The 21215-nt window shown below is 35.7% G+C and overlaps 2 protein-coding genes and 1 pseudogene across 2 annotated transcripts; 1 reads left to right on the top strand and 2 right to left on the bottom strand.

The window, feature by feature from the left end:
* Positions 1 to 1905: 1905 nt before the first annotated feature.
* On the top strand, positions 1906 to 8756 carry LOC136234036 (ABC transporter B family member 9). The gene is made up of 13 exons (XM_066023791.1): positions 1906 to 2156; positions 2448 to 2679; positions 3912 to 3966; positions 4149 to 4324; positions 4532 to 4753; positions 4841 to 5079; positions 5153 to 5678; positions 5759 to 6032; positions 6114 to 6759; positions 6835 to 7063; positions 7144 to 7410; positions 7483 to 7746; positions 7836 to 8756. Exons 2-13 carry the CDS (start codon positions 2470 to 2472, stop codon positions 8478 to 8480), a joined length of 3753 nt encoding a protein of 1250 aa, XP_065879863.1. The 5' UTR covers positions 1906 to 2156; positions 2448 to 2469; the 3' UTR covers positions 8481 to 8756.
* Positions 8757 to 11653: 2897 nt separating this feature from the next.
* LOC136233400 (peptidyl-prolyl cis-trans isomerase CYP28, chloroplastic-like) lies at positions 11654 to 12525 on the bottom strand (annotated as a pseudogene).
* A 714-nt stretch (positions 12526 to 13239) lies between these two features.
* LOC136233824 (SH3 domain-containing protein 3) lies at positions 13240 to 20945 on the bottom strand. The gene is made up of 10 exons (XM_066023507.1): positions 20773 to 20945; positions 18817 to 18939; positions 15777 to 15846; positions 15459 to 15604; positions 14861 to 14962; positions 14528 to 14725; positions 14372 to 14434; positions 14169 to 14273; positions 13676 to 13750; positions 13240 to 13587 (listed from the first exon to the last, which is right to left on the bottom strand). The coding sequence occupies exons 1-10, from the start codon at positions 20830 to 20832 to the stop codon at positions 13483 to 13485; spliced, it is 1047 nt and encodes a 348-aa protein (XP_065879579.1). The 5' UTR covers positions 20833 to 20945; the 3' UTR covers positions 13240 to 13482.
* Positions 20946 to 21215: the final 270 nt, after the last annotated feature.

Consider the following 21215-nt stretch of genomic DNA (forward strand, 5'->3'; position numbering starts at 1 on the left):
ATATTTTTATATATTAGCTTAATTAATACAGATAATAAAATCACAATTATAAATTGCAAACACGACTCGGCCTTTCATAGTGTTGCATGTGACTCGCAAACACATTAAACAAATCAACACACGATATATTAACGGATTTTTGGATGGTCGTGGACTCGTGGTTAACATGTTAATAAAAAAAACATAAAATATCTAGAAGTATTATCATATTTTTAAATGTCATCATTGACATAGGTACATAATAAAATCACAGGTTGGCATGATTATAACATAAATTTTTTAATTACGTTATGATCGAACTCATTTGACACTAACCCAATAATTGATATGATACCAGTACAAAAATAATTCAATAATTATAATCCTACAATAGCTTAAATCAACAGAAGAGCAACTGCAATCCAATCTGTATCATTTATGTCCGTTCGAGCAGTCTGATCTGAATCATTTCTTTTGTTGCAATCACAAATATAAATCTACAAAAAAAATAAATCATTTCCACTCTTGCTAAACCCGAAGAATGTATAAATAAAAGAATAAAAACAACATATACAAACATTATTTTTAAATATATATAGCATTGATTTGTTTATTGTTTTATTAAAATGAATGATATAAAAATATGTAGAATAAGAAACACAACGGAACAAGAAGTGTGATCATACAAAAATGCGTCTGTTTTGTATAATATAATCAATCACCCTAACTAATTTTCCTAATCTTGCGATTTGGCAACAATAACATCACACTGCACTTTTTTTTTTTTTTTTTTGTAGGGTTGTTTACCGCCTCCAAATTATTTATCATCGCCCCTCTTGGATTTTTGTGGAACGTGATGAAATCGAATAACTACAGCTCCTATCCTATTTACACTAATTGAAATCCGTTTCCAAAAACTAACAGCTTTAATCAATATATAAAAAAAAAATTAATCATTAATATGCTAAACGGGTGATTCACACCATTTCTGCCTAGGCGGAATGGTGTGAATCACCCGTTTAGCACATTTGAGATGAATTTTTTCTCCGAATCCGGAGATAAAACTCGTGTTTTCGATTTGATTTTCAATAAAATGTTTCGATAGTCCCTTCGGTTTGCATAAAATATTTAGTTAGTCCCCTGAACTTACGCAAAATGTAATCAATTGATCACTCGGTTACAAAAAAAATGCGGAAGATGTATTTCACGCATCTTATAATGTTATTATAATTAAAAAATAGATTAAAAATGAAGTTACTATTTGTTCAACTATAAATATTGTCTTCTCTAATATTAAAACTGTATACCTTAATTTTGGTCGTTTTACTTTTTCTAAGGCACATGCAATACATGTTCCACATTTAACTTACTTTTTTGCAATTGATTACATTTTACGTAAGTTCAGGAGACTAACTAAATATTTTATGCAAATCGAATGGACTATCGAAACATTTTAAAAATCCAGATGGCTAATTAACTTTTTTTTTTTTTTTTTTTTTTGGCAAATGGTGTACTAAGCAAGAAAAAAATCAATACCTCAATATCCTTTTTGCTTATGTATTTGGTTTAAACCATTATTTTGGCCAATGACCTTCTCAAAATTGTCATTTAGCCACATACCTATTATATGATCATATAATCTATCTAAAAAATTGGTGAAAGTTCGCCCATTTTAAATTAAAGATTTGATTTTTGCCCTTTTTTAATATAATTAATTATTTCCGCATGGATAGCAGCCGCTTTAAGCCTACATATTTATCACGTGAACAAGGAATGCATGTGATACAAATATTGGTGCCACTCATCTCAAACATTTCCTTTTATTGTTCAAACATTAATTTTTTCAATGTAACTTTTATTGTTTTCTTTTTTCTTTACATTGACAAATATACTTCTCCAGTTTAAAATCTTATAATAGGCCTCTAGTAAAAAAAAAAAAAACTTTCAGAAAAACTGAAAAAGTATTACACATTCCATTTGGCTACTTGCTGGTTCATGTTCCTGTTTTCTGGTTGCTGGTTGCTGCTCATGTTTGCTGGTTGATTATTGAAGCAGAAATTCTCAGCTTTTTGTAGAAAGCTACTCTTCAGTTGTAAAAAACAAAGAGAAAGTGTTTAACCAAACACTTAAAACTCTGCCTTTTAGAGTGAAAAGGCAAACAGTAAGTGAAAAAATAGGTAAACAAACATCCCTTTGATTATCATAGTAAGTTAGAAATAATTTAGAATTTAAGAATTGTGTTTGTAAAATAAAAATACATTCTAACTTGATATACAAGATAAAAATAAGCTTGATAACTAATTACAACTGTTTATATTAAAATTAAATGCATAATTATCCTACAAATAGAATTTAAAAAACAAGAAAAGAAAGTATTATAATCCTAGTCCATTACAAAACCCAAAAACTATAAATAGATAAACATTACGCACATATATTTATTTGGATCCTCTCCTCTCTATCTCTAGTTAAAAAAAAAGAGGTGAAAAGATGCGCTCCAGAAAAGAAGGGGTGCAAAAGGTTGCACTATACAAGCTGTTCAGTTTTGCAGACAAGTTGGATGTTTTATTGATGATCGTAGGCACTTTTGCTGGCATTGGAAATGGGGTTTCTCAGCCTCTTATGGCTCTTATTTTCGGACAACTTATCAACTCCTTCGGCTCTACTGACCCCTCTAATGTTGTTCATCTTGTCTCTAAGGTCAGTTAGTTTTTCGATTTCTAAGTTCGCATTGTTCGAATTACTCTCAGAGAAAACCTAGAAATCGATCCAATTCTTGTGTTCTTTCGTTTCTGATTGCTATTTTTGGTTGTTATTGTAAGTGATTTCTTTTTAAAGGAACTCTCCTATTTTTGGTTCTTGATGATACTCCCTTTTCATTTTAACTGGCGTTTAAGGTTTCTACATAAATAAATAAAAACCTATTAATTAGCTTAAAGTTAACATCTTGTAATTAATACTTCAATTTTTCTATAGATGTTTTTCCTTTTATAATATAATGAAAAGTTGAAATTGTGAATAAATGACTCTTTAGAAAAAAGAAGAAGAGAAAAAAAAAACTCTTATGAGAAAAGAAATTTAAAAAAAAAGAGCCAAGATAAAACTGTCTGTTCAATCCGTCTGGATTATCTGTGGAAATAGCAAAATGGTAAACCTATTGTGGCTGTCTTTTAAAAATCTTAAAAAATTAGATAAAAGGATCAGATTTTTAATATTGACAAAAGAATGTGTTTTTCAAAAATTGGGGACTAAACAGTGTGCTAGGACTAATAAATTATTTAGGAAAAAACGAAACCAAACCAAATAAAGCATCATACTACTTTCTACTTTAACACCATCCAATTTATTTAACTACTTTCTACTTTAACACCATCCAATTTATTTAACTTTTGTGTTAACTAAGGGCTTGATGAAACCAGAAATAAAAGATGAAGGGCTTGATGTATCTAAATAAAAAAATTGGGGGCTTAATACACCGAAAATTGAAAGACCATGAGCCTCAAAATGCTTTTTGCCAATTATTTACCCTTAGTAGTATTATTACTTAAAAATTCTTTTTCTTTTTTTTGCAAACATTTTGTTATAAAAAAAATATTGTCAAAGCCTGTCAAAGCATAAAACCACAAGGTTTTTTCTACGAAACTCTTCTTCACTAGTGTTTTCTCGGATTGTTTCCGTTTCCTTTTTTGTTTTCGTAGCTACATATTTTTAGTAATAACATTTCCGATTTCAGTTTCCGTGGAACATATGGTTTTTTTGGTTGAGGCTGTACAACTAACTACATGTAGTTGGAATTGCAAATTTGGCAATATGGTTTTCTAACAAACCACTATAAGTTCATGGCCAATTGGGAACTGATTTAACTTTCAAATGTTTCAGAGTTATAAATTGGGTTGAATAAATATTCTTAATACTACCTATTGAGCTTGCAGATTGCAGTGAAGCTGGTGTACCTGGCTATTGGTGCAGGCATTGCTGCATTACTACGTAAGTCAGATTTTCTTTCTTCATGTTTGCATTTAGTTATATACTCATAATTACTACTCCAAAACTTAGTATTGAGTTTTTAGCATGCTTTGCATTTTCATCATCCGGTGTTATTCATAAACAGAATATTTCAGTATGTTCAGTAATTACAAGCTAAACTGCTACCTTTTTAATCAATTCAGAGGTGGCATGTTGGATGGTGACTGGAGAAAGACAGTCCGCTCGAATCCGAAGTTTGTACTTGAAAACCATATTAAGACAGGACATTGGCTACTTTGACACCGAAACAACTACCGGTGAAGTCATTGGAAGAATGTCAGGTGACACTGTTCTCATTCAAAACGCAATGGGTGAGAAGGTAATAGTATTCTTAGAACCTTGACAAAATGCATAGGATGATAATAATATACATTAAATGATTATATTCTTAAAGGAATCCCAAATCATAGTATTACACGAAAGGACTAATGTAATACGGACTTAACTCATGTTTTTATGACTGAGTTTCTGCTATAAGGTTGTTAATATGGTGTGTCATTGTAAATCATTGGATAAAATTTGACAGGTTGGGAAATTCATACAACTAGCAGCAACATTTGTAGGCGGTTTTATTGTTGCTTTCACTAAAGGATGGCAACTTTCTTTAGTTCTACTATGTTGCATTCCTCTTATAATAGCTGCTGGTGGTACCATGGCAACGATCATGTCAAAAATGTATAGCCGTGGACAAATAGCTTATGCAGAAGCAGGAAATGTAGTTGAACAAACAGTCGGAGGCATTCGAACAGTAAGGCTTAAATGAAGTACATCATTTCAATATGTTTGTGTGTCAGAGTTTCTTGGAATTTCTTAACCTATTTTGCTTATCTATAAGGTTGCATCTTTCACCGGGGAGGAGCATGCAATTCAAAAGTATAACGACAAGTTAAAGATAGCATATAAAGCTACTGTTCAACAAGGTCTGGCCTCAGGACTTGGAATTGGATCAATGATATTTATTGTCTTTTCAACATATGGACTTGCCGTATGGTATGGAGCCAAGTTAGTCATGGATAAAGGCTACACTGGAGGACAGGTTATCACTGTTATTTCTTCCATAATGACTGGTGGAATGTAAGTGCTTAGATTTTAGCAGGATATAACTGTACATTTAGAATGCGAAATCTTATTCGGGCTTTTTAAATAGGTCATTGGGTCAGACTTCTCCTGCACTGAATGCATTTGCTGCAGGGCAAGCTGCAGCGTATAAGATGTTTGAGGTCATCAAGCGGCAACCGAAAATTGATGCCTATGATACTAGTGGTATTGTATTGGGAGATATTGAGGGCGAAATTGAGCTCAAAGATGTGTATTTCAGATATCCTGCCAGGCCTGATGTTCAAATCTTCTCTGGATTTTCGTTGCAAATTCCGAGTGGAAAAACTGTTGCTTTAGTTGGTCAAAGTGGGAGTGGGAAGTCAACTGTTATTAGCCTTGTTGAGAGATTTTATGATCCTGATTCTGGTGAAGTACTTATAGATGGTGTTGATTTAAAGAAGTTGAAGCTGAGTTGGATAAGAGAGAAGATTGGTCTAGTTAGTCAGGAACCGAATTTGTTTGCTACCAGCATAAGGGAAAACATAGCATATGGAAAAGAAAATGCAACTGATAAAGATATTAGAAGTGCAATAGAACTTGCTAACGCTGCGAAATTCATCGACAAGTTGCCTCAGGTTTCATTTTCTTCTGAAAATCATCCATTAATATTTGTTATACAGCTAAGTTAACAGAAGAATGTGTGTTCCCTTTGCAGGGGCTCGATACGATGGTAGGAGAGCATGGTACTCAGTTATCAGGAGGCCAAAAGCAAAGGATTGCAATTGCCAGGGCCATATTAAAGAATCCGAGAATTCTCCTTCTTGATGAAGCAACAAGTGCACTTGATGCTGAGTCTGAACACATAGTCCAGAATGCACTAGACAATGTTATGAGCAACAGGACAACTGTTGTCGTTGCACACCGTCTTACAACCATTAGGAATGCAGACCTTATTGCTGTGGTCAACATGGGAAAAATTCTGGAGAAAGGTAATGATAAAGTTGCTCCTTTATGATTCTGAACCCGAAAATTCCGCAGCTGAGCATCTCTGATGGTTTCTTTCATTTCAGGTACTCATGATGAATTGGTACAAAATCCTGATGGTGCATACACACAGCTAATTCAGCTCCAAAAAGGAGATAAAGTGAATGAACAATCCCATACCATGGATGGTGATGATAAAAGAGAGAGTTTTGGAGCACAGAGGTCAGGGAGCCAGAGATATTCTTTACAGACACCCCTAGATCGAGCTTCATCAGAAAGAAAACAATCTTTCACAGTTAATAACACAGGCTTAGGAATGGTTGGCGAAATGCATTTCGTTGATGATGAAAACATTGACCATAGCACTGAAAGGAATAAAAGACCACCAGTGCCAATGAGGCGACTTGCCTATCTGAACAAGCCTGAATCACTAATTTTGGTTTTTGCTAGTATTGCTGCATCTGTTCATGGTATTGCATTCCCAATGTTCGGATTTTTACTATCATCAGCCATCAAAATGTTCTTTGAATCTCGACACCAGATGCAAAAGGATTCCAAGTTCTGGGCACTGGTGTTTTTTGGCTTGGCTTCTGTAAATATAGTTGCTATACCAATGCAAAATTACCTCTTTGGAATAGCAGGAGGTAGATTAATCGAACGAATTCGTTCCATGACATTCGACAAGGTTGTACACCAAGAAATCAGTTGGTTCGATGATCTCGCAAATGCAAGGTAGGTTCAACAAATATCAATAGCTATGAACTGCTTCAAACCTTTTCAATATTATGACACATTTTCATATTCCAGTGGTGCAGTTGGAGCAAGATTATCTACTGATGCTTCAACAGTTAGGACTCTTGTTGGTGATACCTTGGCTTTAATCGTCCAAAACATAGCCACAATCATAGCAGCATTGATCATAGCATTCACAGCCAACTGGATTCTGGCACTTGCAATTCTTGCAGTTTCACCCTTGCTATTCTTCCAAGGATACGTACAGGCAAAGTTTACCAAGGGGTTCAGCGCAGATGCCAAGGCTAGTGATCTCATTTTATGAGTACCTGAAACGCAACAAATTTCATCGAGTTTGCTGATAATTTTCCCGAAATTCTGCAGGTAATGTACGAAGAAGCAAGTCAGGTGGCCAATGATGCAGTTGGCAGCATTAGAACTATTGCATCATTTTGTGCTGAGAAGAAGGTAATGGATTTGTACCAAGAGAAATGCAATGGTCCTGTGCAAAAAGGTCTTCGGCTTGGCCTTGTTAGCGGTGCTGCTATTGGCTTCTCATTCTTTATTCTTTATTGCACAAATGCATATTGCTTTTACATTGGTTCTCTTCTTGTACAACATGGAAAGGCAACATTTCCACAAGTTCTCAAGGTAAGATATGAACTGGCCCGAACTTCCCTTTCTTCAAGTTAATCCTGTTCTAACTTTTGAGGTTTCGTATAGGTCTTTTATGCACTAATAGTTGCAGCAATGGGGGTTTCCCAATCCAGTGGTCTTTCTGCAGACAAAGCCAAAGCCAAGGATTCAGCAGCTTCAATATTTGCCATTCTTGACAGAAAACCGATAATCGACTCAAGTAGTGATGAAGGAACAACACTTGAAGAGGTTAAGGGAGATATTAAGCTTGAACATATCAGTTTCAAATATCCAATGAGACCAGATGTTCAAATTTTCAGAGACCTATCTCTTACTATCCCCTCCGGAAAGGTACTTATCACTCCCTATACGAATGAAAAAAACGAGCTTTGGCTCTTTAACGATAATCCATCTTACTAATTTGATATGCCCTTATGCAGACTGTTGCTTTAGTTGGTGAGAGTGGGAGTGGAAAATCAACTGTAATCAGCTTGATAGAGAGATTTTACGAACCAGACTCCGGTCATATCTATATAGACAATGTTCAAATCAAGGAGTTCAAGCTACGGTGGCTGAGGCAACAAATGGGATTAGTAGGCCAAGAACCAGTACTCTTCAATGAAACTATTAGAGACAACATTGCATATGGCAAGCAAGGAGAAGTAACTGAGGACGAGATACTTACAGCAACAAAAGCAGCCAATGCACACAGCTTCATCAGCTCATTGCCACAGGGGTATGATACTTCAGTAGGCGAAAGAGGAGTGCAACTATCCGGTGGACAGAAGCAGCGAATAGCCATAGCACGGGCGATGATAAAGAACCCGAAAATTCTCTTACTTGATGAGGCAACAAGTGCTTTGGATGCAGAGTCAGAACGTGTAGTACAAGATGCATTAGACAAAGTTATGGTGAATAGAACAACAGTAGTCGTGGCACATCGCCTTTCTACTATTAAAAATGCAGACATTATTGCTGTAGTGAAGAATGGTGTGATTGCTGAGAAAGGAAGACATGATGATCTCATGAAGAAAGATAATGGAGCTTATGCTTCTTTGGTTTCACTTCACAGTAGTTCTACATAAGGAGAAAGGATGTGTTTCTGCTTCTTTTGCTGCTAATAAGAAAAAATGATTCACAACAACTGAATTTTGCACAGAGAAGAGAGGGAGTTTATTTCTGGTGATCAATGATTTACTAGTTGCACTTTTTTTGGGGGGGGGAAATTCAAATTTATTCTCTAGGAAAATAAAAGGGGTATTAACTCCAGTTCAACGTTTTTTCATTATCAACACAACAACAAATAAATAACAATAGATAACTGGTAAAAAAAAGCCCTGACTAATGGACTAATGAGAACATCTCGTTCTTAGTGTAGTCATTCATTCCTTTCCAAAACGGGGCAGTCTATTTGCTTAATAGACTTCCAACCAGGTGTGTTGAAGGGAAAACTCCATTTGAGGGTTGGTATGGATTCAAGCCTTCTACCAAGGAACTAAAAGTGTTCGGCTCTATTTGCTATTGTCTAATTCCATCAGTGAGGAGAAACCTTTGTCATTAGCTCATTCAAAAGTTATGTGCTATTTTGACCAAGTTTGGGGATTATTCAGGATTGAGAGTCAATTTTCAAAAAAGCGCTATCTTTTTTAGGGGCATGATAAATGAAGTTAAAAGTGAGATTTTAAGAAGAATTCCTTTTTCTGAGAGGCAACTTCCAGTTAAGTATTTGGGGTTACCACTAATCTCTTTCAAACTTTCTAAGCAACATTGTCTTTCCTTGGTAAATAGAATCACAGCTCACATTGATAGCTGGAATTCTCGATTTTTATCTTATGTCGACCGTCTTCAACTTATTTTATCTGTCCTGCGTAGCATACAGGTTTATTGGTGTTATGTGTTTTTGCTCCCAAAGTCAGTAATTCGTAGCATTGATAATAAATGTAGGAATTTTCTTTGGAAAGGAAAAAGTGATAATCATGTTGGGACTTTAGTGGCGTGGGCTGATGTATGTTCTCCGAAAAGTTGTGGGGGCCTGGGAATTAGAGATTTGAATGTTTGGAATTATTCTGCAGTTGGGAAGCTCATTTGGGAGTTGTTGTCTCAAAAAAGTTCTCTTTGGGCAGTGTGGATTCATGCTAATAAATTGAAGAAACTTAGTTTTTGGGGAATTGTTAGGCCAATTGATGCAAGTTGGAGTTGGACAGGTATGCACAAATTAAAGCATATGTTTAAGCCTTTCTTTTCTTATAAATTGGGGGATGGGAAGAGTTTTAATTTTTGGGATGATCCTTGGATTAATGATACGAGCTTAAGGGAGCTTTTTCCTAGATTGGATATTTCTGATACTGATGTTGCTAGAGATATGAAGGTTGCTGATCTTGTTGGGAGGCAAGGGTGGCGTCTACCAGACCCAAGTGATGAACTCACTGAGCAAGTTTGGCATGTGGTGAAACAGATACAAATTTATCCTAACGAGAGGGATAAGATTGTCTGGAAGGGGAATAATAAGGGACAGTTTACTGTGGCTACTGCATATAAGGCTTTAATGCCTACTCAAGTTATTGTGGGTTGGTGGAAGGTTTTTTGGGGACATCAATTTATCCCAAGACACAGTTTCATCTTATGGATTGCGTTAAAAAAATCGGTTGAATGTTAAAACTCGGATTGCTGTCTGGACAAATTTGACAAATCAAGTGTGTTGTTTATGTGGTAAGGAGGAGGAGACAGTGCCCCATCTATTTTTTAATTGTTCCGTTAGTGGGAGTGTCTGGATGGAGATTAGTGGTAAGTGTGATGTACCAAATAATCTACCATGGAGAAGGCTTATAAGTTGGTTGTCAAGGAATGCTGCAGGAAAATCTCTTAAATCTTCTATTAGAAGAGTTGCTTTTGCAGCAACTGTGTATTGGGTGTGGTTGACTAGGAATAGAATTGCTTTTGATAATGGTCTTTTTTGTAAGGATCAAATTGTTAGGCAAGTGTCTTTAAATGTAAAAATGAGATTATGTAAATCTCAATCTTCCAGCTTGTTGTGGAGCAAGTGGACCTAGATGTATGAGTTGTCCTTTGTTCATTGTAAAAGTTTTTGGCGCTTAATAAGATCTTTTGATATTTCCATAAAAAAAAAAGAATATAAGTTGTACAACATTTAAGCAAAGAAGATTCTCATCAGTAGAGATGTTCATTTTGATGAGAATGCTTATTGGGATTGGGAGAAGAATATGATGGTAAAACAAGAATATGATTGGGTTATTCTCTAATATCTTTGAGAAAAATGATGAAAAGCTTGATCAACAACAATACATAAATTCAATAGAGAGAACTACCGAGGATAATGTGATCAAGACAGGATTATTATCAGAAGTATATGAAAATTGCAATTTATAGCTGGTGAACCTTCAAGTTTTGCATAAGCTATCACGTGTCTTCAATGGAAACAAGCCATGGAAGATGAGTTAGCTGCTATTGAGAAGAATGACACTTGGTCCTTAGTTGACAAGCCAAATGACAAGCATGTAGGACTAAAATGGGTGTATAAATTTATAAAAGAAAAACTACATATTTATTACGGTACTACTAGGGACAAGACAAGTGTTAAGAATCTTTCTTAAGAAACTTATCACTTGTGAGAAAGGTTTATAAGATGTTACATCATACTTTTGGAGAATGCACCTAAAGGGTACCCACTTTTGTGGAAGTGAGATAAGTTACATGATGCATGTTTGACCTTTGATTACCACACACATGAGCAACGTTCAGGTCGTCTTAAACACTTTTAGGACTATGTGTTAAATGAAAAAATTGGATCTAATCATTAAAAAATCATTACTTTCATATGACAATATGTTTCTTTAAAATGAAACACCAAACTACAATAAAATAATTTAATTAGATATTGTAAAAAAAGTGGACATCTAAAGGTTTCCTAGATAAGTTAACATTCATTTAATTTTTGATATAATAAATAATAAAAATAATTTAGTTAGATACTGTATAATAATAATAATAAATTGGACCCCTTAAATTTAAGGCTTATGCAAGGAGCTGTTTGTACTCCACTACTCTCGTTTTCTCAATTCTTCTCTTCTTTATATAAAGACACCGAGTCCAGCAAAAAAAAAAAAAAGAACCCTAGAAAAACAACATTTTCCAATTCAAAAAATATAAACAATTTTCTTTGAGTATGGTTAGGTCATTTCTAACCATATTTTATAATCTATTTTTAAAGCCAAAGTGCATTCCAATGGTACTTTAAAACCTTACTTTATTTTTAGGGGTTAATATATATATTTGTCCCTGTATTATTACGGAAAACTATATACACCCTTATATTAAATAAATTAACAAAATTATCCCTAAATTTTCTACAAACCTACATTTATACCCTAATCTAACAGAATTAGTTATTCAGCATAAACACCGCATCCCATGAACATCCCCTAAAAACTTTACCCGAACACATAAAGACCAAAAAGGAAAAAAGCACCAAGGACAATCTGGACAAGAATCAGAGCCAGTAGTGATCAAGAACTCCACATTCCTGTAATCTGGATCAAGTTTAATATCATCCTCATCATCATTTTCCGATAAATTCAATGAAACAAGGTCTGGCCTTAAATGCAGTAGCTTGAAGGCCTTAGGATCAACAGTTTCTGTGTTTCGCATCAAGTCCACCGGGGTCTAACCTCTCCCTTATCCATCCTCCCTTGGTGGCCGGTAAGAAAAACTTGGCCGGGGAAGATTTTATGGATGAGAGTGTTCTTATAGGAGGAGGAGGTGCAAATGGTCTTGAAATTGGAGACAGTGATGGGGACAAGATGGTCGTAAAGGCCGAGGACGACGCGGCGGACAGGAGCAGATTCAATATATAGTGTGGAAATGTCATCGGAGAGAGTACGGTAGCGGAAGTAATTGGGCCAGTGGGAAAAGTCATGAAAACACGGTCGGTTATGGTAGTGTCAAGTGGTGTGGGAAGAGGGGTGGTGGTGGAGGTGGAGGTGGAGCGGAAGAAGAGGCGGCGGCGGCGGTGGAGGGGTTGCAGGTGAAGCCATGGAAGTGGATGGACATGATTCATTGAGGAAGGAAGAGAGACGGGAAGAGCTGTGAAAGAAAATGGGGTCTACATTTTCAGTTGAGATAAAAATGACTTGTAACTACAAGTATCAATGATTTATTATTATTTTTAATTTTTTTTTCTGAAAACTACTGTATAGAAGCCAAATAAATGGGGTCTACATTCTCAGAAGGTGATGTGGATCACGCCGTTAGTCAGTCTGTTAAATTAGGATAAAATTGTAGGTTTGTGAAAAATTCAAGGATAATTTTATGAGTTTATTTTATGGGTTTATTTCATATAAGGATATATCTGTTTTTTTCGCAATAATATAAGAGCAAATATGTGTATTAACCCTATTTTTAGAGTAAGGCTTTTGATACTCTTATAGAAGTATCAAAATGACTTACTTTAATTTTAGAGTAAGATTTAATGATTGTTTAAGAATAAAAATATCATTTAATATAATAAATGGTATGTAAAACTAATATAGAATAGATGGTTGGAGAAGTGTTATTGTATTAACTCTATAAATGAAGATGGAGTAGGAAAAAATAGAGTTGAAGTAAGAAAAATAGAATAAATGGTTGGAGATGACCTTATTAGAACAATTCTGAATCGTGCACACCAGAATCATATTACAGTTTTCAATTGGGCTGTTTCATTAGGAGGGGACCGGCTAGTCTGCTTACACAATTTAGAGACAATATTACGAACGTCCTAATAAAAGCGACCTTGTTAGATGCAGTGTAAAGCGACCAAAAACTACTAAAAAAAAGTTGAAGCAAAAGAGAGAAGATTTGAATGTTAATTGATAATCAACATTTCTTTTGATTACAAATAAACAAAACCTGTAACTCATGATACATAAATTTGAATGTTAATTGATAATCAACATTTCTTTTGATTTATAAATAAACAAAACCTGTAACTGATGATACATAAATTTCAGTTGTGCATACACAAAAGAATATACAATCAAAACCTATCCTCACCAATGCATAAGGGAATTGAATTCAAATGACACTGGAAAATCATTCGTTGTAGGTCGGAATCCTCTGCCGCTTCTCCACATATGCAGAAGGGAACCACCCTGCTTTTCCCTTACATTCCCCTTCTGACCATCCACTTGGGCTCACCTGCAATTATATATGCTGCTATCTCAATCTACTTTTCTATCTGTTGATAAAGATGTACTGAATACATCTCAAATGAAAGCAAATTTACCTTTCGTACAACCACATAGTCACCTAGTGTCAAGCTCAGCTCCTTCTCTGTTTCAGCAACGAAAGACTGTGTTGCCTGAAAGACGGAAGAAGACATGTTATTATTCATGTTTTAACAGTCTAAGTATGCAGCGAACTTGGTGCAGAATGGTATAAAAGAATGGCTTTCAACAAAAGTACAATGTTAATAATCAAAGTCATTCTGATTTTATATTCATTCTTCATCTTGCATTCTTCTAGAGCAATGATTTATCTCTTTCAATACTAAGATGTAGGAGCAGCCCTATGGACAGCAAAGCAACCATTCATTCCCACCACTGAAAAAATATTAAACTAGAGAAAGCTTCAATCTAACATGTAGGTATGTGCATAAATTATAGTACTATGGTCAATATAATAAAAATTTTGTTGTAATTATTTCCTTGAATATCATTTTAATAGAGCATCATTCAGAACCTTATGCAAGCTACATGAAGGTTAGGTGTGCAACTTACTTCTGCTAAGAAGTATATAGTTTTTTCTGAACCATTCTCTGATCGAATTACAGAAGCTGATCTCACTGGAGGAGCAGCCTCTTTTTGTTGTTTCTCCGATACCATCTGATGAAAATTCCAGACAATAAGTTAATGTTATATATACTCAATCTCTCATATCATATGTATGGTCTCCTTGTGGAAACAAATAAGCTTGAACTGACCTCAGCTTCAACTTCACTGAGAATGGAAGCAACCCTAAGATGGTAATTCTTTTCTCCTTCAACCTTCAAAAATTTAAGATTAAATGTATGTCAAACTTGAAACAGCCAAAAAGTTCTAAACTAGAGAATCACATAGGAGCTTCACTGCACGCATACCATGGCAACAAGCCTCTGAAAACTCAACCTTTGTTGCTGTGCTTCAACAGCAGCCAAAGCAGCAGCAGCTTCTTTACCAAGAACAGCCATGTTTGCTTTTAGCTCTTGCATCCTAGCTTCTGATGCATGCAGCTTTGCAACATTTTCTGGGATTGGAGATTCCCTTACCCGTGCTTGTCTTCTGGATACCTCTGCTGCCTGTTTGCTTTTAATAGTCCATACAAGTTATGAGTTTATTTAGGAAACTATTAACACCAGAAAATAAAAGATCCAAGAATATAGACAAAATGATATAGCATGTCAGACACATGAGATGCTCAGTTTTCTTATTACCTGCGCCTCTGCTTCCTGCCTCATCCGACTATAACGTTGAGCAAGATGCCGAGCATCTTCCAGAGGAACACCAGCAACCATTGCTCGCAGAGGATCTAAAACCTGGAAACAATCAGCAAAAATGAATTTCACCTCCTACTGGCTACTGAAATTCTCAAATCAATGTCACAAAAGGTAGTTCCTATGCACATAGACTACTGATTGATACACAATAGTTCTATCAACGCAGACAACAAAGTCAAAGCAAGAGTAACAATCAAAGGAGTTCCTATTCATTGAGGACAAACTAACGAAGATCCATTAAGATGACCTTTCAGCAGCTACCATAGAGTCATAGACCCATAGGCAAATTAGTATGGATAGTAGAGTGGGTTCAAGTAGTAGAAAAGGAGCTCAGGAGAAGTAGACCTGTGGCTAGAGAAAAGATTAGTGTAAATACAGCTGAAAAATAAAATTGATAGTGCCAAGCCAATTAGTTTCAGACCAAGATCCGGTTGAGTTCAGTGAGTATTTTCAATGCATAGCCAGTTGAAAAAACAATGATTAAACATCTAAGAGCTATAAGCTTCATTCCATTTATTTGGTGTAAAAAAGCAACCTGTGAAGATAACAATCCATTCAAGTCTTCTTGCTCTTTCTCGACATGTTTATAAGCCTCGCCATATATGGCTGCAGCCTTGGCCAGTATGTTATCATTGGCATTCTCTGTTCCATATCTACAGCAATCCTCAGAGAGTTTGGTACCTATCATACAAATTATTTTATCTCCAATAAGAATAAATATAAAGGTATTATTACAAATAACAAATAATCAGAAATATTTACTGTCATGAAGCACACATCAAATTCACTCTATCCTAGTTTATAATCTCTTACGATATAACTAAGATCCAATAGCATATTAACTGATTTCCACCTGCTTCAATATGTTTGTACCCAATGGCTGTAAATGTTTCTGCCGCTCTAACAATATCTTTCTGAAAATCCTGCAAGGAGATTTTCATGCACATTTAGAAAGTCATACCAAATATAAGAAATTGGAAAGAAAAGGAATGCAAATTGCATACACTATCGAGATTTCCTTTCATAATTTTTTTCTTAAATTGATACAAGCAATAAGACGAATGCAATGTATATCAGATTACTAGTTGAGAATATCCAGGGGAGAGTGGAAATCGCATACCCCACTTTGTGTAATTGGAGAAAAGTACCCAAATATCCTTGAGGATTAAATGCTCTTTGTTCTCAAAAGGTAGTTTAGCATCCATCTGTTTTAATTCGGAAAACAAGGCCACAATATCCACAGGGTATGTAGCTGTCAAGGAGGAAGGTTGATCATAAACCTGCGGATTCACCTATTTAGAGGAGTCTGATTTCACTGTAGGCTCATTCTGGGCCTTCTTGGAAGTTTTGTGGGTTTAGACTTTCTCGGAGGCATAATGGTATTTTGGATATGAATACAACAACAACAACAAAGCCTTAGTCCCAAAATGATTCGAGGTCGGCTAACATGAACTATCATATAAAACCGTGAAATCAAGTCGTGTCAGCGACACAAATTCGCTCCCTCCACTCCGTCCTATCCACAACCATATTTTCCAGTAAACTCATATCACTCTCGATAGGTCTTCCCCTACCCCTACCCCTCACCACTACATCCCTTTGCCACTCTTCGGTTCTCCTAACCGGCGCATCAAGCGCTCTACGTCTCACATGGCCAAACCACCTTAGTCGGTTTTCCCTCATTTTATTCTCAATAGATGTGACCCCTACTTTTGTCCTAATCATTTCATTACTCACCCGATCCTTTCTCGTATGACCACACATCCATCTCAACATACGTATCTCCGCGCTAAATTTCCTACCCCTACCCCTCACCACTACATCCTTTTTCGTTTCAAACCTTCCATACAACGAAAAAATAAAGCAAAAAGATGGAATGAGGTAGATGTAGGGAAAAACACCAAGAGCCTCTTTCCACGCTATTTATAATAGCACATGGGACGCAAAGAAACGATGCACTTAATGAGCCATCATCATAACCATCTGCTTCGAGGGTAGTCCAAAAGTCTAAAAAATTACAATAATAATCTCGAATAAATGCATCTTTGCACGCGAAAATGACATCTGTCAGTAATAGTAGAATGATGTCAACCTCACGTAGTCTCTCAGGACTACCCTTTTATAAATAGTACACATGTTCAGTTGGCCACCACATTCATCAGTTTCTACAACTCTCTTTTTTTATAAATGTCGTTAGGTACCTCCATATGCTCATTGCATTTATTTTATGAAAGAAAAATATGAGCAGTAAGCTTGTAGCTTTCATGTTTTGCTTGCATAAATTTCATAAAGTGATGTCTTGCCTTTCAAGTAGAGGAAAGGCAATTCGGTATCATAATGTCTTCCTTTGGTGTATTATAAATGTTCATTGTGATATATGAGCACGGAGAGTCAATGGTTGTTTAGTCAACATGAGGAAAATATTACGTCATTTCCGTTCCAGTTTTGTGCTTCAAGTCAGTAATTTCACGTTCTTGAATCTTGTAGAATTCCATATATCATTCTAGGTCATTTGATTTTGTACATTGTTGCTAAATCGACTTTACTGATCCAATTGTTAACCTTGAATCTCGTAGTTCCTACCTTGCACTGCTAGCTTTGAAGCATAAGAGAGGTGTCACAATTAAGTTAGAGTTTGTGATGTGAGGAAATACTAAACTGAGCTTGCTGGATCCACCGACAGCTTGAGATAAGATAGAAAAGTGGTGAGAGAGGGGCCGAGAATCGGCGACCTGCTCCAATGCCTAAGTTAGCAAAGAGAATAATACTTAAAAGTACATGAGCTTCGGTGAGCTAGTAGAATGAATGATTGAGTGCTTTTTAAGTGTTGTGTACCTTGTATTTATAGTAGATTTAGGTTGTGTGCCCTAGATTTGAGTGGAGACAGCAATCTCTTAATAGGAAGGTCAATAACGGTTACGTTAAGAGCACCTACCATTCCGCCAATTCCAGCGTGAAATGTGGGTCAGGGTGTACAGGCTCTTTAAGACTTTATTTGACTGGGCCACGTGACAATGACAGTTAATTTTGTGGGTGGGACTATCTTTATGGTCCATGTATATTCTCAAATAGTAGTCTGATATCAGTTGTCTGATATCAGTTGTCTCCCCTCCTCCCGAAGCTTCAAATTTGAAGTGTTTTAGGGCTCTGTCTTATTGTGTGACCAAAGTACTGATTCTTTTCAGTTTGGATTTGGATTCACGAATTACTAGAGATACCCATCGGTCTTCCTTGGTTTATGTCTATAAGATGACACATCACCAACTTTCTTTTTATGAGAGTAGTAGGTGAGTGTGACATGATGTCAAATGGGTACATAGGATGATGTCATTAAGTCCCGAGAGACTACGTGAGGTTGACATCATTCTACTATTACTCCTATTCTCGACAGATGTCATTTTCGCGTGCAAAGATGCATTTATTCGAGATTATTATTGTAATTTTTTAGACTTTTGGACTACCCTCGAAGCAGATGGTTATGATGATGGCTCATTAAGTGCATCGTTTCTTCGCGTCCCATGTGCTATTATAAATAGCGTGGAAAGAGGCTCTTGGTGTTTTTCCCTACATCTACCTTATTCCATCTTTTTGCTTTATTTTTTCGTTGTATGGAAGGTTTGAAACGAAAAAATTCCAGTTATGGGATATGACTGTTATTTCTAAAGGTAAAATGATCCCATCATCAGCATTTCCAGAAAAAACTTCCAAAGGCTGTTCATTTCCTTTAATGGTTAAAATCACTAACGACATAGTAAATTCAATTGTAAATGATGTCATAAGATTTGAAAGTGACTTACTAAAATATAAAGCGCTATAACTTGCTTCTCACAGTTAAGGAAAAAACAATATTAACAATACATTTAATGTGAATCTTAAATCTCAAGAGGGCGCACCTTCCCTGAACGAGTAGACCTGTACAGTTTTTCCAGCTGTTGATGTCTATGCAGTTCAACTTCATCAATAACCATCACATCTGAGCTCTCGTAACCAGTCCCACCAAACTGTTTTATGACAGCCTGAAATCCAGATTACAAAAATTAAATAAGATAACTTTTTGAGATGACAATGTAAATTTTGTTCCAGAGCTGCAGCAATAAGATGAAGTTTAGTAACGTATTGAACACTATGGAAAATTAAAACACAATATATTAAGCTCCAAACGATTTTGGATTGACACTACAGGCTAAACGTACGCAAGTCAGTTGGAATCAGGATTTAGTTCAGCATGAACCTGTAAATGTCACCAGTCTCTTACATGTTGCAGACACAGAAAGGATTACATGGAGAGAGAGAAAAAAAAAATGGACAAACACCCAGAATGAGCTAGAATTTGAACAACTGCAGAAGTCATTACCATTGGAATAAAATAAGTAAATAAATAAGATTTGGGTGGATTAAAAGTTAAAAAGCTACTGTAAGCTACTAGGTAGCAAGAGGAACTTAATTATTACTTGAATATGTTCCTCGAACGGAAAGGTAAATCGAGCAATTACAAATCTGAAGAAAGTCACGAGATTCCATAAATGCTATGTTCTCTATGCTCCTATACCCTTTGAAGTTTAAGGACAGAGAGGTTAAAGAAAGTCAATTACAATTCTGAGCTGTATATTCGGATGAAACTTGTAACATTTCCACACAAAACAAGAACACATAAACTTCCCGAGAGCTGAAAACTGTTTATGCATTTTATTTCCTATTTTTGCTTGGCATTTAATTCTAATCTCCATATAATCAAAATAACAATTAATTCAATAAGCATAAGCCCAAGGAAGGGCCATAACAATGTCAGATGTTGAGAATTTGAAAATGAATAAGTGGTGACATGCAACCTAGGAACGAGGTCTTCAACTAGATTACAGCTAACTTCCTCGAAGTATCTATGGTTCGTTAAAGAGCGAATCAAGAACTACATCGTAAGAATTATAAAATTAGAAGCAGTGTTAAACGTGGGCGGCATTATGACAATAATAAGCATACAAATATACCAATATCTTGGGTGATTGATGAAGTGGAGCGGGCCTTAAACTATTTGGAGAAAGCGGACCCGATTTCGAGATTTTGAAGATAAAACGGGTTGTTGGAATTTAGCGATTTCTACGGACCCATGGTGGACGTGTTTTTTAGCCATCCGAGGTCGTTTTGGGCCTCAAATCGGCCTTTTTGTGTTTTTGCGCAATTTTCTTATTTTTGTTGTTTTCCTTTTCCTTTTAGGTTTCGGATTAGGTTTTTATTTCGTCAACCTATATAAAGACTCGACCTCCTCCTTATGTAACGCAGTTATTGATTAATAAGAATTTCAGAGTTTATTCTCTTTCCTCCAATTTTCGTTAGTCGTGCGCGATTCCACGATAGTTGACGGTTTTAAGCTTTGTTCGTGCGCGAGCAAGTGTTTAGTTGACGGTTTTAAGCTTTGTTCGTGCGCGAGCAAGTGTTTAGAACGAAAGTCTGTTTATTTCCGCTGCATCAGTGATTAAAATGAACTAGATAACTAACAATCCCCCAAGTCCAAAAGAAGCTTCCTTTAGAAGTAGAGATGAACAATATAATTTCAAGGACATAGTTAGATGACAATTGTTGAAATGAAACCTACTAACACATGATATCAGTAAATTCCAATGTGTTTGACATGGACAGTAGATAGAAAATAGATCTTATATCTGAGGAATATGAATGAAAACCGCAAAATGAGAAAACTGAGATTACTCATCCTAATGCAGCATATTAATTGATACACTTAAGCTGAATTCAGTTACTTCATTCATTAATGGAAACCCCCAAAATGAGAAAACTAAAATTACTCATCATCGAAAAATGAAGAGTGATAAAAATAGAGTAGGCAGTAGATTTACTTGTTGTTGCTTGGCGACTTGTTCTCTGAGCTTGCTGGCCTGTTTCCTTAATGCGTCCATTGCTTCCAAATTGAGATCAGATCAGGATCAGACAACGATAAGATCTGAAATGGCAAAAAACAGAGGCTCTATTTTCATACTATCAACTGGAGAGTTGATGTCTGCTTCTCTCTCGTCTTCCTCTTGTATGTTTGATTTGAACTCATCATTGGAAGGCTATTTGATTGGGCCTCGGCCCGCCAAACAAGTGGATAGGTGGGCTTTGTTAGACCCAAATATCATTGTCGGTATTTTACAGTGAATTTTTTGGATGTTACATCTCAAACAGATAATTAAGTTGCAGGAAATCAATACCTAAATATGATAATAATAATAATTATTATTATTATTATTATTATTTGACTTGATGTCACCTTTAGATTAAAATGATTGAAGGATATAAT

This window comes from Euphorbia lathyris, chromosome 6 (assembly GCF_963576675.1).
Source record: "Euphorbia lathyris chromosome 6, ddEupLath1.1, whole genome shotgun sequence".
Classification (NCBI taxonomy): Eukaryota; Viridiplantae; Streptophyta; class Magnoliopsida; order Malpighiales; family Euphorbiaceae; genus Euphorbia; species Euphorbia lathyris.